Source organism: Furipterus horrens, unplaced genomic scaffold, assembly GCF_987537825.1.
Source record: "Furipterus horrens unplaced genomic scaffold, mFurHor1.1.pri manual_scaffold_4, whole genome shotgun sequence".
Taxonomy (NCBI): domain Eukaryota; kingdom Metazoa; phylum Chordata; class Mammalia; order Chiroptera; family Furipteridae; genus Furipterus; species Furipterus horrens.
In genome coordinates, this window is record NW_028327174.1 from 36,860,947 (window position 1) to 36,885,410 (window position 24,464).

The 24,464-nt window shown below is 41.1% G+C and overlaps 1 protein-coding gene across 2 annotated transcripts in view; it reads left to right on the forward strand.

The window, feature by feature from the left end:
* The window catches only part of BMAL2 (basic helix-loop-helix ARNT like 2), a 72,376-nt gene that overhangs the window by 32,885 nt on the left and 15,027 nt on the right, over positions 1-24,464 (forward strand). For both annotated transcript variants that reach the window (XM_090272956.1, XM_090272957.1), the window contains 4 exons: positions 158-237; positions 1,601-1,693; positions 3,594-3,711; positions 4,613-4,756. In XM_090272956.1, the coding sequence (XP_090129082.1) occupies positions 158-237; positions 1,601-1,693; positions 3,594-3,711; positions 4,613-4,756 (435 nt within the window). The remainder of the gene's footprint in view (positions 1-157; positions 238-1,600; positions 1,694-3,593; positions 3,712-4,612; positions 4,757-24,464) is intronic.

The window sequence follows — 24,464 nt, forward strand, 5'->3', positions numbered from 1 at the left end:
AAGGAAGAGAACAATTATAGAAGAGGTCTCAGAATGTGCTGAAGAGAAAATACCATCACCATCCTCACCAGCAGCAGCATTGCTAGTGTTCACTGAGCACTTACTGCATTTCCAACCCTACTATTTTTTCAGTAACTTTTGATGTGTTTACGTTTAGGTATTACAAGTTCTTATACAGGAGATATTTATCGACCTTCATTTATTCAGGATGATGAGCTCAGACACTTAATCCTTAAGGTAAGTAAAGAAATATATTTGTCTAAGTTGCATTTTCCCTTTCATTTTTATTTGAATGGGAGGCAAATTTTCTTCAGTTTGCTTTCTGTTATAAGTATACAGGACTCTATATTATACTGACTTTCCTTTAATATAGAAGGTAGAGAGGAAAGCTAGGCACTTTCTAAAATATGGAGCAAGGCTAAACTAAGCTCCTTACACTTTCTAATGCACTCACCTCCCGCAGGGTGGGCTCTATTCCTCATTATTACCTCCTTCAGAGCCATCTGTTTTATATGCTGTGTCTTCAGGATCCTGTTCTCTGCCCATTAGCCAGACATGCTTCTGTAATGAGTTGTTATGAAATGCCAGTCCAGTCGTATGCATGGGTTTTCAGACTCACCAGTCTGGCGGTTTATTTGATGTGGAAAATATGACCATGTCATCAGCTCATCCTGCCCCCAGGAGGTAACAAGTGTCTTGATCTGGTGCTATGACTACTGGGCTTTAAGCCAGAGTATGATTAAACAGAAAAGTTCTTCTTATATATTTTTGTCCATTTTTCTTTTACCTTTTTTTTTAAAGTCCCTCTTTTATTTGAATAACTGAATTTAAACATAATATTCCTGACAGGAATATAAGGATTTTTTTGCCAACAACAAAAACACTTTTCAAGACAGTGAGTTATATAGTGTACTTTGGAGGCTTTCTCAGCCATAACTTAATAGAACCCTGGTTCTGCCCCAGTAGAACATCTGCCTAACTCACCTCATGTTTGTGTCCAACTGGGAAAAGTTAGTTTAAGAAACGTCAGGTGGGAGTGCCAGATTCCTATGTGTGCCTACATACCAATTTCCACGTGGGCTGCTTCCCAGGAGATTTATGGGTGTATCTCATGGAAGTCGCTGATATCATATTAGAATTCTTAAACCACTTTTGATTGGTAGCTTATCATTATTCAGAAGATGTGCAGTAAACTATTTTCATTTCTTCTTCACCCCTAGTCTACATCTCTTTCCACATCAACACACGCACAGCCAGCCATTGTTACTGATGTGTTTTCCTGTCTTGGCTGAGCTCCTGTGTACAGTGGTGTAGAATTTCTATATCATGAAATAGTTCAACTCAGTATTCCCTGGCTGCACTACCCACGTGAAAAAAACATTAATTTAGACAGGGCTCCAATTTGATGTTCTTTATATATCTATTTATATATCTTAAGAAAATTTCTTAAAATTAATTTTACTACATATGTAACCACTTTGTTAGATTTATTGCTCCAGTGGTTTCCCCAGAAACTGAATATTTGTGTGTGTGTGCACGTGCGTGTGTGAGAAAGGCAGATGGTATTTTTAAAATTTACTTTTATATTTTTATATCCTAGGCTGCAGAAGGCTTCCTGTTTGTGGTTGGATGTGAAAGAGGAAAAATTGTCTTCGTTTCTAAATCAGTCTCCGAAATACTTAATTATGATCAGGTATCCAAATAGGATTTTTTTCCGACTATGTTTACTTTTGTGAACAGATTTCAAAGCTCTCTTTCTGAACCTTTTCTTGCATGGGGCTGTGGGATTAGGTTTGCTAAGTTAGAATTCCAGCAGAGATGGAAAAATAGTGAACAAATATGCATTGTCACTACTGACAAGAGTGTTAACTTCCTGACCTTCAGCAACTTACTTCAGTTTCCTGAACCTCAGCTTCTGCCTATACAAAAAGTGGCAATGATGATTATTATCTGTCTCTCAGGATGTAAAGACTAAATAAAGTGTCATATCTGAGAGTGTCTGAAAATTATTAGTTGCCCTTCTGTTTTCTTCAAGAGAGAGGATGATTACTTGTTACTAAATTATACGCACTGCATAACAGCTTTTGATCTAAGCTCTAGAAACAAATTCTAAAATACGTATTTTATTTAACTAGCTGTATAATTCCTTTACGCCCCCATCACTGAAAACTATTTACTTTAAACTAGTTGCCCAAGACTATAGCGTTGAAAATAATCCAGCAGAGTGAGAAACTAGCCCCTGTAGTCTCCTTTTAGAAATCACATAGCTGAAAGATTTCATCTTAAATAACTCCCGTTAATGTCAGCCTATCTTCCCCCCAAACTTGGAAATTTGGAGAGAGAAGACATTCATAGATAATGAGCTAAGTAACAAAGAAAGATATCATGAGGCTGCATTCAGAGGGAATGAGAACCACGTGAATCATGCAGCTGGTTATGGAGCACCACAGCAGGAATACCGGATTACTGTATTCTGTCTTCTAATTGGAAATAGAGAACATCCCACACTCTAAGATAATCGACAATTCAAGGTTGCATTGAAGTTCCAAACAGGGACATGCAGTCCAGTCCCACTGGGCACTGACTTTGCATTTCAGAGACCAATCAAGAACTCACTGAAGGCTCAGGAGGACTTTGGGGTCCCCATGGTGCATGGAGGGTCTAGTCCCAGCTTTTCAGATTCAGAAACCTGATTTGCTGTAAAGCAGAGTCCTGGGTGTAGATTTATATTACCCAATTACACAATAGACTGATGCATGAATCAGATTGCTGGCTTTTTAAAATGGGGTATCTAACTGTCAAACAGTCCAGGCTACTTGTACTGTCTGGTCCGTTTGTTCTATCTTCTGTAGGAATGTCTACTTGGGTAATAAAGGAGGTCAGAAGGAGGATGGTCACTGTGAGCCTGGGAGGACCTCTCATGACAAGTAGAATGTCTGCTCTGCATTAAGATGTGCAGAGAAGGTGAGGAAGAGATTTTAGGTTGAGAGAGGGAATCTAGGGAATCAAGGGCAATTGGCTGGATTGGCTGGGAATTGAGTTTGTAGAGGAGGAATAGTGAATTCCAGGTGATGAGACCACAGAGCAAAGGCACAGACCTAGGAATGCTCTGCATATTGGGAGAAGTGGAATGGGAAGTGGAAGGTGTCCCAGGTATGATAATTTTTAAAAACAGTATGATAAATCTGTTACAGCATAAAATCACAGCTATTCTATGACTTCCATATGATACTATAATCCCTTTACTTTTACCAAAGACAAAGTTTAAAGTAAATCATAATATGATTTAGAAGTAATATATATGAATTGGGGGGTGTTAACAAGAGTAATAAGAGTAAATGGAATATTTGTGGTTAGGTGCTTGTGTGTGGTCTGCGTGTATCCAGTCATGGTTCCATGTGTACGTGTTATTTTTCTATCTACAAGTATGACCTTGCTTTTAACACATTTTAAGTTAATGTCACATAGTGTAGTAGATGTATCTCTGAGATTAACTAAAAGCAACTTTAAGAAAGGATTCATCATATGTCTCTATGAGGAAATGTATAAAAATTATGGTACTGATTTTAAATGAACATCTGCTTTATAAATAGGCTAGTTTGACTGGACAAAGCTTATTTGACTTCTTACATCCAAAAGATGTTGCCAAAGTAAAGGAACAATTGTCTTCTTCTGATATTTCACCAAGAGAGAAGCTAATAGATGGCAAAAGTAAGTGCTCATTTTCAGTGTGCTTACCATTTAATGTAAATATAATTACTACTTAAAAGTACAACTATACAGTGTTTTTGAAAAGTTAGCTAATTATGATTTTATCAAAAGGAGGATGATGAAGTAAACTTTACAATCATCAACCTCAGAGTTTAAAAAACAATATAACTGTATAGAGAATTCCTGTATTCATACACACATTTAAAATATATTTATATGAAGATGCTTTGAGGGAAATGCAATGGTTTCATACACATATATAAAAATGTACTTATATGAAGATACTTTGAGGAAAATGTGATGGCTTTATATCGCTGTTTTTCATATGCTAGTAAAATCTTTACAGGAAAGTATCTTTTGGGATTAAAAAATTGGTGAAACTGTAATTATTCAGCTATATGCTGAGAGATAGTTATTCTCTTACATGGGTTAGGTCTATTCAGTGTGAAACATCTTGTATAATTTTGCTTGAGAGTTGTAAATATTCTTTATTTTCTCTGAAAATACTTCTCTGAAAGTAGTTAGTGCCAAGTGATCATTTATAATATAAAAATAATGATGCTTTATGTAATTGATTACTATTACAAGTGAGAGTTTTTCTTTTTTACTTAATTTTGATTTCATTTCATTTAAATTACCTTTATGCTTCACCTTTTAGGGGAAAAATAAAAGTAAGTTGCAAGTTTATGAGTTATCAAAAATATGATTGCTTGACAAATGCATTTTATGGTATGTTTTACTTACGGGCTTATTGTACAATGGTCTTGTTTTAAATAACCATTTCTCTTTTTTAACTTATAAAAATGGAATAGCTGATCAGAAAAATGTTAGGAGATACATTTCAAAAGTATTTGAAAATATTCTTTTCTGTCTATTCTCTTGCCTCCTTCTCCTGTGAAAGCTGGCTTGCAAGTTGACAGTAGTTTCCATGCTGGAAGGACCCCTGTGTGCTCCGGCTCAAGGCGAGCCTTTTTCTGCCGGATAAAGAGTTGTAAAGTCTCGGTCAAGGGAGAACATGAGTGCTTACCCGATGCGAGGAAGAAAGGTATCATCCTTTTGAAGTGTCAGATGATTTAAGGCATGGATATAAAATTAATATCCCAAGTATTTTACGGACAGAAAAAAATAAGATATATGGTTAAGGCAAATAATTGAGGGCAGAAGCACCTAAGGAGTTATCTTTCAAATTTATCAAGTAATTACATATCATCTTTTTATTGTTCAAGATTTTAATGGTTTTATTGAAATTACAGTTTGGGGGCTATCAAATGGGAAGAGATAGAAATAAAACTTTGGTTACAAAATTCCATTATTTCTTTTAAAAAATACTGCAATACTACAAGAGCCTGATTTGATTTATTTTGGTGGCTGATTAAGATGTTACAGATGTAGTTTTAAGTTTTATGACATGTGGTTCTTTGGTAAATATTTCTAGTTCTGCTTTCTTCTATTTTTTAATAGACTTGTTTTGCAGATATTTACATTTTGAATGGACTGCTAAATGTCCCATGATTTTTAAAAATCCTCACCCAAGAATATGTTTATTGATTTTTTTTTTTTTTTTTTTTTTTTGAGAGAGAGAGAGAGAGAGAGAGAGAGAAAGAGAAATTGTTTTCCATACACACCCTGACTGGGGATCGAACCCACAGTATTTAGGTGTATGGGACAATGTTTCAACCCCTCAGCCATCCGACCAGGACTCATGATGTTTTTACCTGAGAAGATATTAACCTATCAGATATAGAATTCCCTACGCAAATTTTTTAAAAATATGCTTTATTGATTATGCTGTTACAGTTGTCCCAATTTCTTTTCCCTTTGTTCCCCTCCACCCAGTGACCCCCCTCCCTCCAGTCCATGCCCATTGGTTCTGCATATAGTTCTTCTCAACATCTTCCTGTCTACTCCACTCCCTCCTAATATGCTTCTTAATTCCTGCACCATCTCCCTCCCTTTCTCCCCTTACCCCTCACTGCTGACCTCCCCCCAATATGTTCCCCATACCTATAATTTTTTCCTACTCTCGTTGCCTACTTAGTTTGCCTTTGTTTCGATTCCCTAGCTTCTGTTGTTGGTTGTTGTGATACAGTTTTCATTTTAATGTTCATAGTTTTGGTCCTCTTTCTCCTAAACAAGTCCCTTTAACATTTCATGTAACAGTGGTTTGGATTTGATGAACTCCTTTGGTTTTACTTTGTCCTGGAAGCACTTTCTCTGCTCTTCTATTCTGAATGACAGCTTCGCTGGATAGAGTAAAATCATGGTTGTAGGTTTTTGCTTTTCATTACTTTGAGTGTTTCTTGCCAGTCCCTTCTTGCCTGCAGAGTTTCTTTTGAGAAATCAGCTGACAGTCTTATTGGGACCCCTTTGTACGTAATTCTCTTCTTCTCTCTTGCTGCTTTTAAGATTCTCTCTTTATCTTTAATTTTTGATATTTTGATTATAATATGTCTTGGTGTGGTTCTCCCTGGGTCCAGTTTTTTTGGAACCCTTTGTTCTTTCTAGACCTGTAAGTCTATTTCCTTCCCCAAGTTAGGGAAGTTCTGCTTCATTATTTTTTCACACAATTTTTCAATTTCTAGTTCTTCTTCACCTTCTGGCAACCCTATGATTCAGATGTTGGCCCGCGTATAGCTGTCCCATAGGTTTCTGAGCTTCTCCTCATTTTCCTCACTTTTCATTTCCTCTTTCTGCACTGGTTGACTGTTCGTTCCTTCCCTATGTTCCAATTTGTTGATTTGATCCCTGGTTTTCTTTCCCTCACCACTGGTTTCGTACGTGTTTTTGTTCATTTCAGCAGGACTAGCTTTCATTCCTTCCCCATCTTGTTTAATATCTGCTGTTCAGTCTGTAAGCATTTTTGTAACCAAAGCTCTGAACTGTGCCTCAGAAAGATTTCCTATCCACTGCTTTGTTAGATTAGACATTGGCTGTCTGGTCAGCTGTGTCACCGGGATCTCTATGATGATCTGTGTCATCCTGACAGTTTTGTGTTTACCTCTGCTTCCTGGGCAGAGCTGTCACACCTCCTACACTATAGGGGGTGGGGCCCCGTGCACTCGTCACAACCGGGCGATCCTTCTCACCACGTTGTGGCATTTTCTGTGGGGGTGGGGGTCCAAGATGGCTTCCTGCCATTCACTCTCCACTGAGAGACCAGGAGCCTCCTCCTCTGTCCCCACCCCCTCCAAGCCTCACAGTCCAAGGCAATGGAGGTCTGCCTTCCCCGGTATTGGAATCACAAGCTGACAGGTCTGGTCTGTAGCCAGGGGTGCTCCCCAGGTGCTTCTCTTCTCCCCTTAAATACAGGTGTCTGTGCTTACCGCCGTCCTACTGCCGCCGCCAGCACAGCTTGACCTCTCCACCCCGGCGTCACCCCTCCTACCCATCTGGACGAGCGCCACTTCTTTATAACTTCATATGTTGGACTTCCATTTATTTCCTGGAACTTCTGGTTATTTTTGGTTTTGCTGTAGTTGTAGTCCTTCTTAGTTGTGGAGGGAGATGGAGCATGTCAGTCTAGGCCTCCATTTTGGCTGGAAGTCTTCCCTATGCAAATTTTAATGAGAGATTTGCTATGATGTCTTGTAAAAAGGCTATTTATATAGACCTGCAAGATTCAGTTTATTTACAAGTTGGTCTGAGTCTTTTTTTGGCAACCACCTAAGATGATAATCACTAACATTCATTTATTAAGCCCTTGCTCTGTGCCAGATACTGTTCTAAGTGGTTAAATCTTTGTGAAAACACTATTCTTACCTCTGTTTTTTTTTTTTATGTGTTTTATTGATTAAAATATTACATTTGTGCCAATTTCCCTTCCCTCTGCTCCCCTCCACCCGGTGGCCCCCCTCCCTCCAGTTGTCCCCCCCTTTTAGATTATGTCCATTAGTTGTGCATACAGTTCCTCCCAACCTCTCTCCGTCTATTCCATTCCCTCCTACCTTGATCCCCAATTCCTATATCATCTCCCTCCCTTTCCCCATTCCCCCTCCCTGTTGACCTCCCCCCAATATGCTTCCCGTACCCACAGTTCCTTTTCCACTCTCGTTGCCTATTTAGTTTGCCTTTGTTTCATCTCCCTAGCTTCTGTTTTTTTAAACCAGTCCCTTTAACATCTCATATAACAGTGGTTTGGATCTAATGAACTCTTTCAGTTTTATTTTGTCCTGGAAACACTTTCTCTGTCCTTCTATTCTGAATGACAATTTCGCTGGATAGAGTATTCTTGGTTGTAGGTTTTGGATTTTCATTACTTTGAATATTTCTTGCCAGTCCCTTCTTGCCTGTAGGGTCTCCCTTGAGAAGTCAGCTGATAGTCTAATTGGGACCCCTTTGTACATAATTCTTTTCTTCTCTCTTGCTGCTTTTAAGATTCTCTCTTTATCTTTAATTTTTGACATTTTGATTATAATGTGTCTTGGGGTGGTTCTCCCTGGGTCCAGTCTCTTGGGAACTCTCCTTGCTTCCTGGACCTGCAAGTCTATTCCCTTCCCCAAGTCTGGGAAGTTCTCCTTTATTATATTTTCACTCAATTTTTCAAGTTCTAGTTCATCTTCCTCATTCTCTGGCAAACCACTGATTCTTATGTTGGGCCTTTTATAGCTGTCCCAGAGGTTTCTGATCCTCTCATTGTTGCTTCCCATTTCCTCTCGCTGCATTGGTTGACTGCTTGTTCCTTCTCCATATTCCAGTTTGTTGAAATGAACTCTGGATTTTTTCTCACCTTCTATCTCGTATGCGGTTTTGTTCCTTTCGTTATGAAAGTTTTTCGCTTCTTTCTTATCTTTTTCCTGCTCTTTTGTGAATTCTGTAAGCCACCTGATAACAATGGCCCAGAACTGAGCCTCTGACAGGTTTCTTATCTGTTCATCTGTCAGGTTCTCTATCTGCTGTCTGGTGAGTTGTGTCACCGGTATTTCTATAGTTGTCTGCCTCATTTTGACAGATGCGTTTTGTTTTCTTGGGCCGGCTGTCGGGGGCAGTGCCTGTGTACTCGTAATGACCCAGCGACAGGCGGGCGCCGTTTGGCGTCACAAATCAGCGACCGGCGCCTGCCTGTCCGCGACCTATTTCCCAGCCCTGTGGTGCTTTCTTTGGGGGCGGGGGTCCAAGATGGATTCACACAGTTATTCAGCTAGGAGACCGGGATCCGTCCCCCCGTCCCCCTGGGCCTCACTGTTCAAGGCGATGCGGCGGCCGCTCTCCCCAGCGCCGGAGTCGCGCACCGCCAGGGGCTTGCGCAGCCGGGACTCCTCGCAGCCTGCCGCTCCGGGTGCGACCGCAAACAGCACTGCCCTCTTTAACTCTTACCTGCCCAAATGGCACCGCTGGTTTATAACTTCATATGTTGGACTTCCGTGTAGTTTTATTTTCTGGAATTTCTAGTTATCCTTTGTTTTGAAGTAGTTTTATTCCTCTCTAGTTGTAGAGGGAGACCTAGCGTGTCCGTCTAAGCCTCCATCTTGGCCGGAAGTCCTATTCTTACCTCTGTTTTAGAATCAAGGAGGAGAGACTTGAATAAGTTCAGTCATTTACAGAAAGTGAAATTGGCAAATTCACACTCAGACATAAAACCCTTTCTCTTATGTTCTACTGTAAAGAAACAAAGGCAGAATGAATTGGCAGTCCTAAGGCTGAGTCTGTTTGTAAACTATCAGTTGCTTCCCTCATGCCCTTGGCTCTGAGCTAGTTGCTGTCTAAAGTCTCCTGTGTGGTTAAACTCGCAGCTGACTGGTGGTGAAGAGGTTATGAAATTGAGCTGATTGGGATCAAATTTTGACTCTGCCACTTGCTAGCTGTGTGATTGTGAACCAGTTTCTTCACCCATCTGAGCCTCAGTTTCCTTATCTATAAAACAAGGATATTCACAGGGTTGAATGGTTTTGTGGAGTGACTAAATGCATAGATTCTGGAACCAAACTGTTCAGATTTGAATCTTGACTTGTGATTACGTAACTTCAGATAAACAACTAACTCCTTCTGGGTCTCACTCTCCTCAACTGTAAAATGAGAATAATGATAGAACCTCCTTCACAAGGTTATTATCAAGATTAATTAATTAATTAATATGTGCTATGTGCTTAGCGTGGTTCCTAGCATAGTGACACTTAACAAATGCTGTAAGCCATGAAGAATACTATCAGAAATACAGCACCTAAACTTAGGACAGTGCAGAGTAGATGGTGAGTACCATTACTGTCATCACTTCAGGGTTCCTACTCCGTCTTCCTCAGATGAATCTTCTATTGGGACATGGCCATATAATATGGAACTACTCTCTAAGGGCAGGAATATTCTTTCTGTGTGTATGGTCCAAGGAGTCGTTCTCCATGTAGACCTTGGGTTGCAGTACATTTTACCCTTAGGATTTATCTAGAGATGAATTAACACTGTGTTGAGTAAGCACAACCACACTTGAGTCACCTCATCTACCCAGCGATCCGTATGCGAGACAAACACAGCAGCCAGTGCAGCCACCGTCATGCTGCCGAAACCTCTGTGGGGTCTGATGTCAGACAGAAAGGAACAGAGGCTCAAGTTATCAAGTTCTATACGTGTTTTAAAGATTGCCAGATTAATTTGTCATCCCTTTTGGAAGAGAAGCATTTCCATGGGGACTGACTTAGTACTGGTACATATTTTAGTCATCTTTGTCTTGGTGTATGACTAATGCCCAGTATAACCATTTGACTTGGTAAAACCTGATTCATCCTCCACCTCCTACCCTACCATCTTACTCTCTGCTTCCTAAACCTCACAACCTCACAGGTTTGATCTCAACCTCTCTTCTTTTTGAGAACTGTTGCCTGAGACTCTTCTCTCCAGTATGGGAGTCTCTGGGAACACAAGAGAAGAGAAGAGCAAGAAAGAGTAGAGGGAGAAGTCACACCGTGGGCAGCAGTGCCCCAAGACTGCGACCGAAGTTCTGTTGGTGGAGATTTCTTCCCCACTTGCATTTTCTCCCAGCTTCTACCATCACCTTGTTTCCAATAAAGATCCCTACACATTGACATATACCTGAGGAAAAGTAGTAGTGATAAGCCTGAGATCATTACCTGACAAAGTAGTCTCTAATTAAACAGATTTTGGCCAGTCAGCAATTACTTCGTCCCTACTACGTGCCAGGCACCTTACCGAATGCACTGGGTATAATGGAAACAGGCAGACAAGTCATGGCTCTAGTGAACCTCAAATTATAGAGACAGGATGCAGCTATTCGACAAGCAAAGTAATCCATATTTTAGGTAGCACAAAGTACAGTGACGTCAATAAAGTGGGAAAATGAGAACAGGGACTAGGAAGAAGTTGTTACGTTAGAATATTCAGAGAACATCTCTCACGTGACATTTGATCTGAGACCTGGATAACGCGGAGTCAGCTATGCAAAAATCTATAGGGAGAAATTCCTGACAGAGAGATAAGTGTTAAAGACCTTGAGGAAGGAAAACTTGGTATTTTGAGGGACTCAGCAAAGATCAGTGTGACAAGATCCTAGATGCTGAAGAGAAGATAGTGTTAGGAAGGGAGCCAGCTGGGACTTGATTTGTAGGCTCATGTGAGCTGGGGGCAGCGGCGTGCTGGCTACTGTTTAACCACCAGCTTTCTGAGTGTAGTCCTGATAAGAGTGTTGATATTTTCCTTTACAGCAATAAGTAAGGTGAAAGTGAAATCATGAAGACGTGTTGTTGGAACTTCACTCATTTTGCAATGATATGAGTGACTTTGTTGAAAATGATAATAGTTTTTTTAATACTGGAAGATTATTCAGTATTTTTGTAGTTTGCTATATAACAATGACAGACACAACATATTTTTAAGTTTAATCTAGTATTAACATTTTGTCTATCACTTGCATAGTTCTAGAGAATTAGAAAAAAAAACCCATGGAACTGCCTTTCGAACCAGTGATTCCACTGCTAGAATTATACCCAAAAAATCCTAAAACCCTAATTCCAAAGAACTTATGCACCCCTATGTTCATAGCAGCACTGTTTACAATAGCTAAGTGCTAGAAACAGCCTAAGTGCCCATCTGTAGATGAGTGGATCAAAAAACTGTGGTACATTTATACAATGGAATACTATGCAGCAGAGAGAAAGAAGGAACTCCTGCTATTTGCAACAACATGGATGGAACTAGAGAGAATTATGCTTAGTGAAATAAGCCAGGCGAAGAAAGAAAAATACCATATGATATCACCTAATACAGGAAACTAAAGAACAACATAAACAAACGAACTAAATAGGACAAGGAGCAGAATATCAGTCAATGGGGGGAGGGGGAGGGAGAGAAGGGGGATAAGTAAGGGAAGGGTTTAGTCAGGGAATGTGTATGAATGACTCATGGACATGGACAACGGGGAGGGATATGATTGTGGGAGAAGGGGTGGGCTGAGTGGGGGGGAGCAATGGGAAAATGGGACAACTGTAATTGACAAATCAAAAAATAAAATTAAAAAAAAAGAAAAGAACCCCAACAAATCAAACCCTGATTTATAGCTTTGCCAATTTCTATGGTATAAATAGTCACATGTTGGGTAATTTCAAGCTATTTATATGAGGTCATTGAACATGGAGTAGGGAAGGGATGTGGGAGAACATACCATTATATGGTATCATATTCAAAAAGAATTTTTAAAAATAAGTATTTATTAAGTACACACTATGGACCAAACACTATTCTGTATACTGGGGCCAGAGTAGTGAACAAAACAAAACCCTTGCTGATGATGGTAAGTGCTATGAAGAAAAAGAAAACAGAATAAGAATTAAGGTTAGAATCAAACCTTCAAATCACTATTTCACAATGTGTTAAGCATTGTTTTAAAAATAATAAAGAATACCATCAACAAAAGGAAGACAACCTAAATGGGAGACAACTGAGAGATATTTGCAAATGATATATATCTGATAAGGACTTAATATATAAAATATATAAGGAACTCTTACAAGTCAATTAAAAAATGGGAAGAGGACCTGAATAGATATTTCTCCAAAGAAGACATGCAGATGAACAACAGGTGTTTGAAAAAATGCTCACTATCACTAATCATCAGGGAAATGCAAATCAAAACCACAATGAGATATCACCTCACACCTATCAGAATGGCCACCTTCAATAAATCAGCAAACCAACAGGTGTTGCCAGGATGTGGCAAAAGGAACCCTCATGAACTGTTGTAAATTGGTGCAGCCAGTATGGAAAAAGTATGGAACTACCATACAACCCAGCATTTCCACTTCTGGGCATTTATCCAAAGAAAACAAAATACTAATTCAAGATGATATACATACCCCTATTTTCATTGCAGCACTATTTATAATAGTCAAGATACATGGAAGCAACCTAGGTGTCTGTCAATAGACGATTGAATAGAGATGATGGTACAATCAGCAGTAAAACGGAATGAAATCTTGCCATTTGTGACAACATGGATGGACGTAGAGGGAACTATGCTAAGTGAAATAAGTCAGACAGAGAAAGACAAATACAGTATGATTTCACTTATGTGTGAAATATATATTTTTAATTTTTGATTTATTTATTCTCTTTCTATTACAGTTGTCCTACTTTTTCCCCCATTTCTCCCCGCCACCCAGCCCACCCCTTCTCTTACAGTCAATTCCCACCCCGTTGTCCATGTCCATGAGTTATTTATAGTAGTTCCTTTACTGAACCCTTCCCCTACTTATCCTCCTTCTCTCCCTCCTCCCTCCCCCCCTGAAATATTTTTTAAAAATGAAAAAACAAAACAGAAATAGACTCATAGATATAGAGAACAAACGGATGGTTGTCAGATGTGAGGGGCATAGGTTTAAAAGGTGAAGGGAAATAAGAAGTACACACTTCACTTATAAAATAAACCATGGAGGTGTAATGTACAGAACAGGCAACACAGTCAATAATATTTAATAACTTTATACAGTGAACTACAAGTCACAAATTGGTGCTAGGACTCCACCTTCTCTGAGGCTCTTTCTGTCATCTTAGATTTTTCATTTTGGTTTTTGTGGAATTCTAGGACAGCACATGACTGAATATATGCATCTTGGAGGATTCCCCTTAAATATGGGAGCCCAAATGAGTCACTGATGAAAATCTTGGAAGTAGAATACTTTCTCTGTGTGGTCTAACCCTTTGCAAAGATATAAAAAAGAAAAGTGACATGTCCTTTAGGCAACTGCATGGTTCTGTTATGGTATTTGGAAGCAGTCTTGTAAATATTAAATCTTAAGCAGAAACACATGTGTATAGTCATGGGTTAAAAAAAATCTAAACATCATTCTTGAAGAATGTAATAATCAAACTTTGGTTCATCCATGTGGTTTCTAAAAGGATTCAATTATAAGTTTCAGAGATTTATAGGAGAGGCAGGGAGAATTTCTTTCCTTTGAAATATTGATAATCTTATTGGAAAAAGATAGGTATTTTAAGATCTGGCAAATAGTCAATTAAGACTTATTCAGGAGGGAGATCCAAGATGGCGGAGGAGTAAGTGGAAGCTACACTAACCTCCTCCCAGGACCAGTCTGGATTTACAACTTAATTTTGGAGAAATCATCTGGAATAACCAACGGAACACTAGCTGGAAAGAAGTCTTATAACCACGGAGAGACAGAAAAGGCCGCTACATCACAACGTGACCGGTAGGGAGTGCGGAGACGCGGAAAGGCTGGCTGGGCTCACACGGGTGGCTGCTGAAGGGACTGAGAAACAGCTCAGCAGCCGGGGATTCCCCCTGAGAAGGGCAGGGTCTAAACCCCCAGCTGGGCTTCCCAGCCTACAGCGACAGAGTGGAAAGTAAAATAGTATCAGCTGTGAAAAGCGAAAAGCCACAGGCTTTCTTGCTAGCCGGAGAGAAACAGCAGGAGAAAAAGAGCTCTTAAGTGGATCACATACGAAAATATTTTGGCCACCACTTACCCTGGGCTCAAGCAGAGGGAAGGCAGAGAGGACTGGAGACACTTGGGGAGAATTTGGCACGGTGGCTTTGAGGGGAGAACTGGAGGAGCAGCCGACTGGGTCCCAGTGCTGACTCATCCCCAGTACTGCGGGTAGACCATTCCCCTCCAAGTGGCGTCAGCCTGAGGGGAAGCAAAAGCCCTGCCTACAGGAATTAAGCTGCCACACCCACAGTTCTTAAGCCCGACAGCTAATCACAGATTGAATAGATTAACAATCAAAGAAGACAGACAACAGCAGTAGATCCCTGGAAGTCTCCAACAGGCTGCCTAGGGCCAGACTGGTACATGATCTGACGCCACCAGAGGCAGATCCAGGAAGTGCAGATCATTCCAAGAAGCACCAACAAACAATAGGAGTCAAAAAAATGGGGAGACAGAGAAACAACCTCCCATCAAAAGGAAAGGTAGAATCCCCAGAAAGAGTGCTAAATGAAATAGAGGGGAGCGAACTATCAGATATGGAATTCAAAACATGGATTATGGAGAAGCTGAATGAGCTCAGCGGAAACTTCAAAGAACTCCAGAAAAACTACAAGGAACTCACAGAAAATTACGTGAGCATGAAAAAGGACATAGAAGCTATCAATAAGAGCCAGGAGGAAATGAAAAATACGATCTCTGAATTGAAGAACACAGTAGAAGGAATTAAAAGCAGGCTAGAGGAAGCAGAAGATCGGATCAGCGAGCTGGAGGACAACCTACACAAAAACTCCCAGACAATGCAACAAAATGAAAAAAGACTGAACAAGACTGAAGAGGTTCTAAGACAGCTGCAGGACAACATGAAACGTAATAATACCCGTATCATAGGAATTCCAGAAGGAGAAGAAGAAGAGCAAGGGATAGAAAACCTCTTTGAAAAACTAATGACAGAAAACTTTCCTAACATGACGAGAGAAAGAGTCACGCAAGTCCAGGAAGCACAGAGGGTCCCAATGAAGATGAACCCCAACAGGCCCACCTCAAGACACATCATAATTAAAATGGCAACATTCAAAGACAAAGAGAGGATCCTAAAAGCAGCAAGAGAAAAACAACTAATAACATACAAGGGTACTCCAATAAGGCTATCATCAGATTTCTCAGCAGAAACACTACAAGCCAGAAGGGAATGGCAAAAAGTATTCCAAGCAATGAAAAACAAAGGCCTACAACCTAGAATACTATACCCAGCAAAGCTCTCATTCAAAATGGAGGGTGAAATAAGGAGCTTCCAAGACAAAAGAAGGCTAAAAGAATACATCTCCACCAAACCAGCAATGCAAGAGATGCTAAAAGGTCTGCTCTAAGAAGATAAAGAAACAGAGAGAGACAGAGAAGAACACGAGTACAAAGGGGGAAAATGACAATGAATAAGTACTTATCGGTAATAACCTTAAATGTAAATGGATTAAATGCTCCAATTAAAAGACATAGGGTAGCTGAATGGATTAGAAAGAATGACCCACATATATGCTGTCTACAAGAGACCCACCTTAGAACAAAAGATCTACACAGACTGAAAGTAAAGGGATGGAAAAATGTATTCCAAGCAAATGGACATGAAAAAAAAGCCGGGGTAGCAATACTTATATCAGACAAAACAGATTTCACAGCAAAGTCCATAAAAAGAGACAAAGAAGGGCATTTCATAATACTTAAGGGAAAAATCCATCAAGAAGATATAACCCTTATAAATATATATGCACCAAACTTAGGAGCACCCAAATATGTAAGGAAACTTTTGAAAGACTCCAAGAAAGATATAGACAACAACACACTCATAGTAGGGGACTTTAACACCCCATTGTCAACAATGGACAGATCTTCGAAGCAAAGAAACACCAAAGATATGGAGGCACTGAACAACACTCTAGATCAAATGGACTTAGTCGATATATATAGAAGTTTTCACCCCAAAGAAGCAAAATATACATACTTCTCAAGTGCACATGGAACATTTTCAAAGATAGACCACATGGTAGGACACAAAACAAGCCTTAACAAATTCAAGAAAATTGAAATTATATCAAGCATCTTCTCAGATCACAATGCCTTAAAATTGGAAATCAACCTCAAGGAAAAAACTCAAAAACATTCAAACTCATGGAGAATGAATAACATGCTATTAAATAATGAATGGGTTAACAATGACATCAAGGAAGAAATCAAAAAGTTTCTGGAAACTAATGATAATGAACACACAACAACCCAAAACCTATGGGATACAGCGAAAGCAGTCCTAAGAGGAAAGTTCATAGCAATACAGGCCTACCTAAAAAAGCTAGAGGAATATCTAATAAAAAATTTAACCCTACAGCTACAAGATCTAGAGGAAGAACAACAAGCAAAGCCCAGATCAAGTAGAAGGAAGGAAATCATCAAGATCAGAGCAGAATTAAATGACATAGAGTCTAAACTAACAATTCAAAAGATCAACAAAAGTAGGAGCTGGTTCTTTGAAAAAATAAACAAAATTGACAAGCCTTTAAGCAGGCTCATCAAGAAAAAAAGAGAGAGGACCCAAATAAATAAAATCAGAAATGAAAGAGGAGAAATCACAACTGATACCACAGAAATACAAAGGATTATAAGAAATTATTATGAACAACTGTATGGCAAGAAATTTGACAACCTAGAGGAAATGGACAGATTCCTGGAAACCTATAGTCTTCCCAAACTGAATCAAGAAGAAGCAGAAAGTCTGAATAGACCAATAACAGCTAGTGAAATTGAAGCAGTAATCAAAAAACTCCCAGCACACAAAAGCCCTGGACCGGATGGCTTCACAAGTGAATTCTACAAAACATTTAGGAAAGAACTAACTCCTATCCTTCTCAGACTATTCCAAAAGATACAAGAAGAGGGAAGACTGCCAAACTCATTCTATGAAGCCAGTATAACCCTAATTCCAAAACCAGGTCAAGACACAACAAAGAAAGAAAACTACAGGCCAATATCGCTGATGAACATAGATGCTAAAATCCTCAACAAAATATTGGCAAACCGGATCCAGCAACACATTAGAAAGATCATACACCACGATCAAGTAGGATTCATCCCAGGGATGCAAGGATGGTTTAACATTCGTAAATCAATAAACGTAATACACCACATAAACAAAATGAAAGACAAAAACCACATGATAATATCAATAGATGCAGAAAAAGCATTTGATAAAGTACAACACCCATTTATGATAAAAACTCTCAGCAAAATGGGAATAGAGGGAGCATACCTCAACATAATAAAGGCCATATATGAGAAACCTGAAGCCAACATCATACTCAATGGGCAAAAACTGAGAGCATTCCCCCTGAGATCAGGAACAAGACAAGGATGTCCGCTCTCCCCACTCCTATTCAACATAGTCTTGGAAGTTCTAGCCACCGCAATCAGACAAGAAAGAGAAATAAAAGGCATCCAAATTGGAAAAGAGGAAGTAAAACTGTCATTATTTGCAGATGACATGATAGTGTACATAGAAAACCCTATAGACTCCACAAAAAAACTACTCGACCTAATAAGTGAATTCGGCAAAATAGCAGGATACAAAGTCAATATTAAGAAATCAAAGGCATTTTTATACACCAACAATAAAAACTCAGAGATAGAAACTGAAAGAAAAATTCAATTTACCATAGCAACAAGAAAAATAAAATACCTAGGAATAAACTTAACCAAGGAGGTAAAAGACCTGTACTCAGAAAACTACATAACATTGAAGAAAGAAATTAAAGAAGATACAAATAAATGGAAGCATATACCATGCTCATGGATGGGAAGAATCAACATCATTAAAATGTCCATACTACCCAAAGCAATTTATAGATTCAATGCAATCCCTATTAAAATACCAGCAACATATTTCACAGACCTAGAACAAATACTTCAAAAATTTATATGGAACCAAAAAAGAGCCCGAATAGCCACAGCAATTTTGAGGAAGAAGAACACAGTAGGAGGAATCACAATACCTGATATCAAACTATACTACAAGGCCACGGTAATCAAAACAGTCTGGTACTGGCATAAAAACAGACATATAGATCAATGGAACAGAATAGAGAGCCCAGAAATAAACCCAGGTTCATATGGTCAACTAATATTTGACAAAGGGGGAAAGAACATCAAATGGAGTGAAAAGAGCCTCTTCAACAAATGGTGTTGGGAGAACTGGACAGGGACATGCAAAAAAATGAAACTAGACCACCAACTTACACCATACACCAGAATAAACTCAAAATGGATCAAAGACTTAAATGTAAGCCGTGATACCATAAAAGTCCTAGAGGAAAAAATAGGCAGGAAAATTTCAGATATCCCACGTAGCAACATTTTCACTGATATATCTCCTAAGGCAAGGGAAATAAAGGAAAGAATAAACAAATGGGACTACATCAAACTAAAAAGTTTCTGCTCAGCTAAAGAAAACATCAGCAAGATGAAAAGGAAACCAACCATATGGGAAAATATATTCGCCAATGACATCTCAGACAAGGGATTGATCTCCAAAATATATAAAGAACTCATACGACTCAACACCAAGAAGACAGACAACCCAATTAAAAAATGGGCAAAGGACCTGAACAAACACTTCTCCAAAGAAGACATACAGAGGGCCCATAGACATATGAAAATATGCTCAACATCACTAGCCATCAGAGAGATGCAAATAAAAACCACAATGAGATACCACCTCACACCAGTCAGAATGGCCATAATCAACAAATCAACAAACAACTTGTGCTGGAGAGGATGCGGAGAAACGGGAACCCTGGTGCATTGCTGGTGGGAATGCAGACTGGTGCAGCCACTATGGAAAACAGTTTGGAATTTCCTCAAAAAACTAAAAATGGAACTGCCTTTTGAACCAGCAATTCCATTACTGGGATTATATCCGAAAAATCCTGAAACACCAATTCAAAAGAACCTATGCACTCCAATGTTCATAGCAGCACTATTTACAATAGCCAAGTGCTGGAAACAACCTAAATGCCCATCTGTAGATGAGTGGATCAAAAAACTGTGGTACATTTACACAATGGAGTTCTATGTAGCAGAAAGAAAGAAGGAACTTCTACCATTTGCAACAACATGGATGGAACTAGAGAGAATTATGCTTAGCGAAATAAGCCAGGCAACGAAAGAAAAATACGTTATGCTGTCACCTATTACAGGAAACTAATGAACAACACAAACAAATGAGCAAAATTGAACCAGAGGGCATAAGCCTATGACCGCATTACCTGAGTGATTGTCTGTACGCATAAGCCTCACTTAATCCTCTGCAGCGCTGCCTCCGGAGACTCAACAGTTTGGCTGAACTAAATGGCTGAGTTGGTGAAGAATGGGGTGGTCTGTGGGCTTCACTTTAAAACTGAATTCTCTTTTCTATCCTAATGGCTTGGACAGAAAGGGCCCAGAGGTCTGAGAGGGGGGAAACATAAACTATTTCCCTCAGTCCAAACTAAATAAAATGGGCAAAAGGGTTTTGGACAGGAGAGATATGCCTAGCACACCTTCCTCCAAAGAAGCCCTTTTTTTTTTTTTTTCTCCTAATGTGGAACATTGGAAAATTAATCCCTGCCTTTTGCCACCTAGTAGTTATGGATTGAATGATGCTTTTTAACCCTTTTTGCCAAATCTGTTGCCCCCAGAACACAACAAGGATGCCAGCCTGCTAAACCAAGCACGCCGTTGTCCGGAGACAGCCAACTGACCTGGAGTCTGCATGATCCTTCCCCATGTGGGAAGGCCACCCTCCCCTCCACACCCCCACTCTTATTAGGGATTTCTGGACCCAAGGGTAGGTAGGACGACGACCATGTCCAGCTTGAAGCAGCTAGAGGAGCTTGAGACCTTCGCCCATTGTCCTTTACAAGATTACAAAGGGTCTTAATATCTGAGAGGGAGGGATAGTTATTTTTTACGAACCATGGGTATGGACTTGGGGGGGGATGCTGGGGGAGGGAGATACTGGGTGGAGGGGAGTAAAGGGGAAAAAATTGGAACTACTGTAACAGCATAATCAATAAAATATATTAAAAAAAAAAAAAAAAAAAGACTTATTCATAGTTGAATTTTGTGGCGAACCAAAGGAACTGACATTTTTAAGTTCCTTCAATGTTCCAGGTTCTTTTTTTGTTTTGTTTTGTTTTTAAGATTTTATTTATTTAGTTTTAGAGAGGTGGGGGAAGGAGAGAAACATTGATGTGTGGTGGCCTCTTGACGCGCCCCCAACTGGGCACCTGGCCCACAACCCAGGCATGTGCCCTGATGGGAATCGAACTAGCAACCTTTCAGTTCACAGGCTGGCACTCAATTCACTGAGCCACTGCAGCCAGGGCTGTTCCAGGTTTTCATTAAGCTCTGCCTCCGAAGAGCCACGCAAGTGGTCAGGTGCTAGGACTGTGTAGAAAGGGCCTGGACTCTGACTTCGTTAGGGTTTTAATGTCAGGTCCCCTACTTAACAACTGTGCAGCCTCGGGCAAGTTGCTTTCCGTATGTGGAAAGTGGGGCTCTGGACCCAGTTGTGTCCCAAAACTCACATGTTGAAGCCCTAGCTCCCAATGTGATGATACTTGGAGGCAGGGCCTTAAAAGAAGTAATTAAGGTTAAATGAGGTCCTAAGAGTGGGGCCCTAATCCAGTATGACTGGTGTCTCCTAAGACGAGGGTGAGACAGCCGGGAGGCACAGGCATGGAGAAGGCATGTGAGGACACAGTGTTCTAGAAGTCTCCTTGTCTACAAGTCGGAGAGAGAGGCCTCAGGGGAAACCAAACTGCCCCCACCTGGAACTTGGACTTCTTGCCTGCAGAACTGTAAGAAAATTAAATTTCTATGGGTTAAGTCACCCAGTCTGTGGTATGTTGTTACTGCAGTGCTAGCAGACTGATACAATGGTATAACCGAGCTTGTGGGAGTATGGTTAGGATGACACGTGGCTGAGGCAGTGCCTGGCTCCTCGTAAGCACTCCACAAATGAAAGCCATGATTTGTGCCTCAGAAAAAAAGGAAACTAAAAGAGCAAAAAGAAAATTAGCAATTATTTAAAATCTACATGCCAAGCACTCTGCATCAGTCCTAATTTAATCTACATAACAATACTGTGCGAACCACCCCCATCTTGCAGATGAGGAAACTGAACCCTTAAAAGGTTATGTAATTTGTCTAAAGTCACATCGAAAGTGTAAAATCAGAAACCTAGCATTAACATCTGTATTCTCTCCACTATGCCACACCACCTACTTAAGTAGTTTCCTACTTGCCAAAGGTTATTAATGAAAGAGACCCATTGCAGGTGACTTCTGCAGTGGACACATACCTGCACGTTGGCTTCTCTTGTAGGACTGTATTCCTGCCTGCACATGGAGGTTCACTCCCACTTCAAGCTGGGCTATACAGGTGCCTGCAGTGAGAGTCAAATATCTTCTCAAAAAAGGACTTTTTAATCTGCTCAGGCACTTGACCCAAGTATTCACGTGACACTCCAGAGCTGTGTGCCAAAGGCATGAAGCCTGTTTGGCCTAAGGAATGCTAAGAGCGTGTGTTAACAATCAGAAAGGCCCTTCCTCGCAGTGCCTAGTTTCTGAGAACTGCCTGCAAACATGTAGACAGAGACCTGGACCAGGATAAGGTAGCTGCAGAATGGAACTCTGAGATGACACATGGATGACTTCCCACGCATGAGATCATTTTGCATTATACTTTAGCCAAGGAGAATGTCTGTCAGTGAAATAATTATATTTTGCATATAGTTGCTATCAAGTTGTTCTTTCCAATAGTTGTCGTCGTCGGCAGCCGTCCGTCTCGAGAGACGATGGCGTAGCTTCTTGAGAGTCTATCTGCACCGCCGAGAATGGCTGTGCAGTCCGATTCGGGAGTGACAGTCCCTGCCGCACTTGGTACAGGTGAAGGCAGATGGCTGTTGTTGCTGCTGCTGACGCTGCTTCCGCCTCGATCTTTTCTGGACCGCCTCCTCGTTGCGCGCAGCCTCCGCGCGTGACGTACCTTGCCTGACCGCGAGCCTCCAGGCTAGGCGGTCGTCTGCTTGAACTTCCCATGTGTTGAGATTGATGGAGCATTGTGTCATGTCCTTTTTGCAGATGTCTTTGAACCGCAGTTTTGGGCGCCCTGTCATCCTCTTGCCTTCTGCTAGCTCGCCGTAGAGGAGGTCTTTGGGGATACGGCCTGCATCCATTCTTTTGACATGGCCGAGCCACCTGAGGCGTCTCTCGCTAAGAACTGCATGCAAACTGCACATATTGGCTCGCTTCAGCACCTCGGTGTTGGGGACCTTATCCTGCCAGGCGACATGCAGGACGCGTCGCAGGCACCTCATGTGGAAGCTGTTGAGTTTCCTTTCGTGCCTTGCGTAGGTGGTCCACGTCTCGCTGCCATAGAGGAGAGTGCTGAGTACGCAGGCTTGGTAGATGCGCAGTCTGGTTTTCTCAGTGAGGCTGGAATTGTTCCACGCTCGCCGGTTCAGTCTGGCCATAACTGTGGCTGCCCTGGCGATTCTCCGGTTGACCTCCAAGTCGACTGACAGAGAGCTCGAGATGGTGGACCCGAGGTAAGTGAAGTCGTTGACAACCTCCAGGGTGTATCCGTCGATGGTGATGCATGGGGGAGTCCCCGTGCCTTGAGCCATAACATTCGTCTTCGTCAGGCTGATGGCTAGTCCGAACTCCTTGCATGCGTGGGAAAGGCAAGTGACTAGCTGCTGGAGTCCCTCTTCGGAGTGTGATGTCAAAGCTGCGTCATCGGCGAAGAGCATCTCACGGATGAGCACCTCTTTGACTTTGGTCTTGGCTCGTAGACGGGCCATGTTGTAGAGCTTGCCATCGGATCTGGTGTGAATGAAGACACCCTCGCTGCAGTCCTTAAAGGCGTATTGGAGGAGCATGGAGAAGAAGATTCCGAACAGCGTAGGCGCGAGGACGCAGCCCTGCTTTACTCCGCTGCTGACTGGGAAGGCCTCAGAGGTTGCGCCGTTGTAGGACACCGTGCTGTGCATGTTGTCGTGAAAGGACATGACCACAGCAAGCAGATGTGGTGGACAGCCAATCTTCCGTAGCAAGCTGAAGAGACCGCTTCGACTGACCAGATCAAACGCCTTCGTGAGGTCGATAAAGGCGAGGTAGAGTGGTTTATGCTGCTCGTGACACTTCTCCTGCAGCTGGCGTAGGGAGAAGATCATGTCCACTGTTGAGCGGCCAGCTCTGAAGCCACACTGGGACTCTGGGTAGACGCGGGAAGCAAGGGTCTGCAGGCGGGCAAGAGCGACCCGGGCGAATACTTTGCCGACGACGCTGAGGAGAGAGATACCCCGGTAGTTGTTGCAGTCGCTGCGGTCTCCTTTGTTCTTGTACATGGTGATAATGTTGGCGTCTCTCATATCCTGGGGGATGTAACCCTCCTTCCAGCAGAGACAGAGTAGATGGTGGAGCGGCTGTAGCAGGACTGGTTTCCCGCTCTTTAGGATTTCCAATAGTTACAAGCCAATGTAATTGACTGTTTTAAGATCACTCCCTATTACAGTAATGATGAAAGTTAATAAAGGTGTTTTTCTTCCCTACATTAAAATTTTTGTTATTTTTAAGACTATTTTTTAGAGCACTTTGAGGTTTACAACAAAACTGAGATAGAGAGATTTCCCATATATTCTTGATCCCCACGCATGTGCAGGGCCTCCCCATTATCCACATCTTCCACCAGAATGGTGTTTACCATGGATGGAATTTGCATTGACACATCATAACCACTCAAAGTCCATAGTTAACCTTAGGGTTCACTCTGAGTGTT